The sequence below is a fragment of the Phalangium opilio genome, unplaced genomic scaffold, assembly GCF_054372755.1.
Source record: "Phalangium opilio isolate 3A_F unplaced genomic scaffold, DU_Popi_V2 ptg000209l_1, whole genome shotgun sequence".
Taxonomy (NCBI): domain Eukaryota; kingdom Metazoa; phylum Arthropoda; class Arachnida; order Opiliones; family Phalangiidae; genus Phalangium; species Phalangium opilio.
In genome coordinates this window covers 17,942,114-17,945,424 of record NW_028324217.1, presented here as the reverse complement: position 1 = coordinate 17,945,424, position 3,311 = coordinate 17,942,114, and the positions used below count along the sequence as shown (strand labels likewise).

General features: G+C 41.4%; 1 protein-coding gene across 1 annotated transcript; it reads right to left on the bottom strand.

Annotated features, from left to right (window-relative positions):
- Window positions 1–1,525: 1,525 nt before the first annotated feature.
- Window positions 1,526–2,737, bottom strand: LOC149620996 (uncharacterized). Its single transcript, XM_089854287.1, has 2 exons — window positions 2,393–2,737; window positions 1,526–2,323 (listed from the first exon to the last, which is right to left on the bottom strand). The coding sequence occupies exons 1-2, from the start codon at window positions 2,729–2,731 to the stop codon at window positions 1,715–1,717; spliced, it is 948 nt and encodes a 315-aa protein (XP_089710413.1). The 5' UTR covers window positions 2,732–2,737; the 3' UTR covers window positions 1,526–1,714.
- Window positions 2,738–3,311: the final 574 nt, after the last annotated feature.

Sequence of the window (3,311 nt, the reverse complement as noted above, 5' to 3'; positions counted from 1 at the left end):
GTGAAGAGTCATAGATTCTCGAAAAGCGACGCCTGGTTTTGGCGCTGTCAAAGGCTTAGTTTAGACTAATTAGGATGATGGAACTCTTGCAAAACCGCGTGTAGTCAATTGATGTGTCCTTCTCAAACTAGCTCTCATTATGTCTCTAACATTACGAAGCATACGATTTGTCATACTTATGGAACACATCTTATAAACTTATGGTGATACCAATGAACCAAAAATTATTAAGTAAGGTCTGCATGGTGAGCAACTGAACACCAAAACTGGTCAGGGTTATCTTGCAATAGCCGACGATTTTCCATCTGAAAATATCGTCCGAAGAGTATTTTTATACCGTTCATCATCTTTTATGCATGATCAGATGGAAAAACAACCTTAAATCAAAAGTATATGTATAAAAACAAAAAGTACACTTCGATGAAACTTGTTTGCGCCGTGTAATATGAGAAGCCCTCCTTTATACAAAAATAGTGTTGACCCCCTTTACGTATAATTATCTTCCCAACCGTAGCACGGGGAACAAGGCTCATAGAGAAGCAGGTGCTAACTCCAGTAACAAATATAAAATGATCTTTTTACCTTGTTTAAATAATCACAGTAGTTTTTGGCACCTTCTAAAAAAAAACTTTCAATTGTTGTTTAATGAAAGGATTTAGTCGTTGGCTTTTAAAATGGAAGCAATGCGCTTCTATGGAACAAATTGATCAACATTTTCAGTTCGTCTGTCACTAAATCCATTTTTTACCTCTCCGAGTGACGATGACGTCACGGAGAGGTTTTACACTGGACGTGTCTGTGTGTGTGTGTCTGTCACCGCGTTCGCAGTTGGCAAATCGGAGCAAACGTGTTCGCAATTTCCGGACCGCGTTCGCAGTACACAGAAATTGCGAAAACTTTATTTCATTGTTTTACCTATCTTATTTAACGTCAATCAGTAACTAGTCGTTATACCTTCATCTGCTGACCAACCGCCAATTCTTTCACTCAACACCCTCAGTATTTAATGGCTTCTAACAACAACACCATGCACTAGTCTTTCGTGTACACCACATACACACCAATCTGTTCTTATTGGCTTCTAACACCACCATCTACTGGTCTTTCGTCTATACCACAAAGACACCAATCTGTCACATTGGCTTCTACTCCATCATCGTTAGGATTAAGATGTACGCGGCGAGCGGCTAGGGTTACGAGAAACGTCTAGCCTCCCAATGGCAGGGCTTCCACCAAAGGTTCACGCAATTGCGCATTATCTTATCGTTTAGTGTGAATCAATCGCCTTATATACCCTAAATTTACAAAAGTTCTGATAGAGGTGTTCCCTAGAAGTATAACGTTAAATATAGCTATGTTTAAAATTATTTAGATTATAAAGTAAATTCGTCTCGGCTCGGAGACGTAATATTTTGGTTTTCCCAACTTGTTCGTATATAATATCTCCAAAAATCACACATTGAACAACCTTAACTTCATGTATAAAACAATAAAATTTTATGTGAGAAAACTGAATATCTTTCACAATGCAAAGTTTATTATTATATATGTTCAATATTAAAAAAACATGCGAAGCCTTAACATATGTAGTTCTGAAAAAAATTCGATCAAGTATAAAAATTAAAGTTATATAACAAACTACTGAAGAACATCATAGAAAATTAACATAAATTCAATGTAAAAACCCAATCAATGCCTTATATCCGAATACAGTTCACTTCTTATTTGGAGCTCCTTTGGCTGGTGATGAAGCTACCATTTTCTTGGAATCTACTGGTGCGCCCTCCGAAGCCTTGGCACCATTTTTCTTCACAAGCTTTTGAGGGGCAAGTAAAAATGAACCCGATGCCCCACGTCCGGTTGTTTGAACTAGTAATCCGTCCTCAACAGCTTTAAGCAATGCCTTAATGATATATATTGAGTAATTCCGAACTTGGTAATTGTCCTCCAGATAACTTTTGATAGCAGGAATCGATACGGCAGAGCGTCCTATCTGTAGTTCCTTCATAGCTGCCAGAATCATGACTCTGGTGCTGGGATGTTTCGTGCTGGCTCTTCCGATGGTTAGGCTGAGCCTTGCAGAGCTGAGGCGCTTCTTCTTCAGGGAAGCCTTAACTTTGGACATGACCTTAATCCTGACACGACGTTTCCTGGGTTCGGGGGTCTCCTCGTTTTGTTCGGTTGAGTCCTGACTTTCATCATCGGGTTCGGAAGCTTCTTCGGGATCAGGTTTGGTGGTTTTCTTGCCGGTTTTTTGTTGAGGACGTTTAGGCACGAGGAGTTCATGGTTTTCTTTATCAGAGCCTACGCCCTTGGTTTTCACCTAATATAATATTAAACCAAAAGTTACAGAATGTATACACTAACAAACAATGTCAGAAGAACTAATTACCCTCGTTGCTCTAGCCTTAGGATTCTTAGAGGCAAGTCCTGCTTTGCCTTCCTTTCCCTTGGCAATTGTGGGTTCCACATCCTCAGCAGTCGAATCTTCGGATTTTGCATCGTCGGACTCCTCCTTAGACGCGGCTTTGGAAGCAACCTTCCTTCCCTTGGCACCAGTTTTAACTGCACCCTTTTTCTGGTTTTCTTCGATTCCCGTCTTTTTTGATTTTCCAGTTTCAGTTGCTGTCTTTGAAGTTGTGGTTTTTCCAGGTTTTTTTAAAGGCTTCAAATTTTTTGCATCTGGTGCGTCCTCCGCATCAACGTCTTCGGAGTTTTCCTTTTCCGTCATTTTGGACTTTCCAGATCTAGTTGCGGTCTTTGTAGTGGTGGTGGCTTTGGCAGGCTTTGGTAATGGCTTGGAAGTTTTTACCTCAGTACTGTCCTTCTCATCAACGTCTTCGGAAGATTGCTTCTTCAATACCGGTTTATAGCTTGTCTCTTCGGCACTTCCGGTTTCGGTTTTTCTTCAGACACGCTGGGTTGATGCTTCGTGGCGCCAGTCTTCGTCTTCTTAGCGACGGGTCCCGATTTCTCCTTCTTTCCCTTGGGACGAGTGGGTTCACTATCCTCAGTACTTATATCTCCGGATTCCGCATCGTCAACGTCTTTAGGCGCGGTATGGGAAGCAACTTTCTTGGTTGTCGCAGGTTTCTTAGATGCAGGTCCTGCTTTTACTTTCTTCCCCTTGAGACCGACGGGTTGGATGTCCTCAGAGTGCGAATCTTCGGATTGAGAATCATCAGATTTTTCTTTGGAACCAACTTTCATGGTCGCCACTGGCTTGGTTTTCATTGTTTTGGCAGGGATCTTATTGGGAAGAACTTTACTCGCAGGTCCAACCTTTGCCTTCGCAGCTTCCTTGGTTGCAC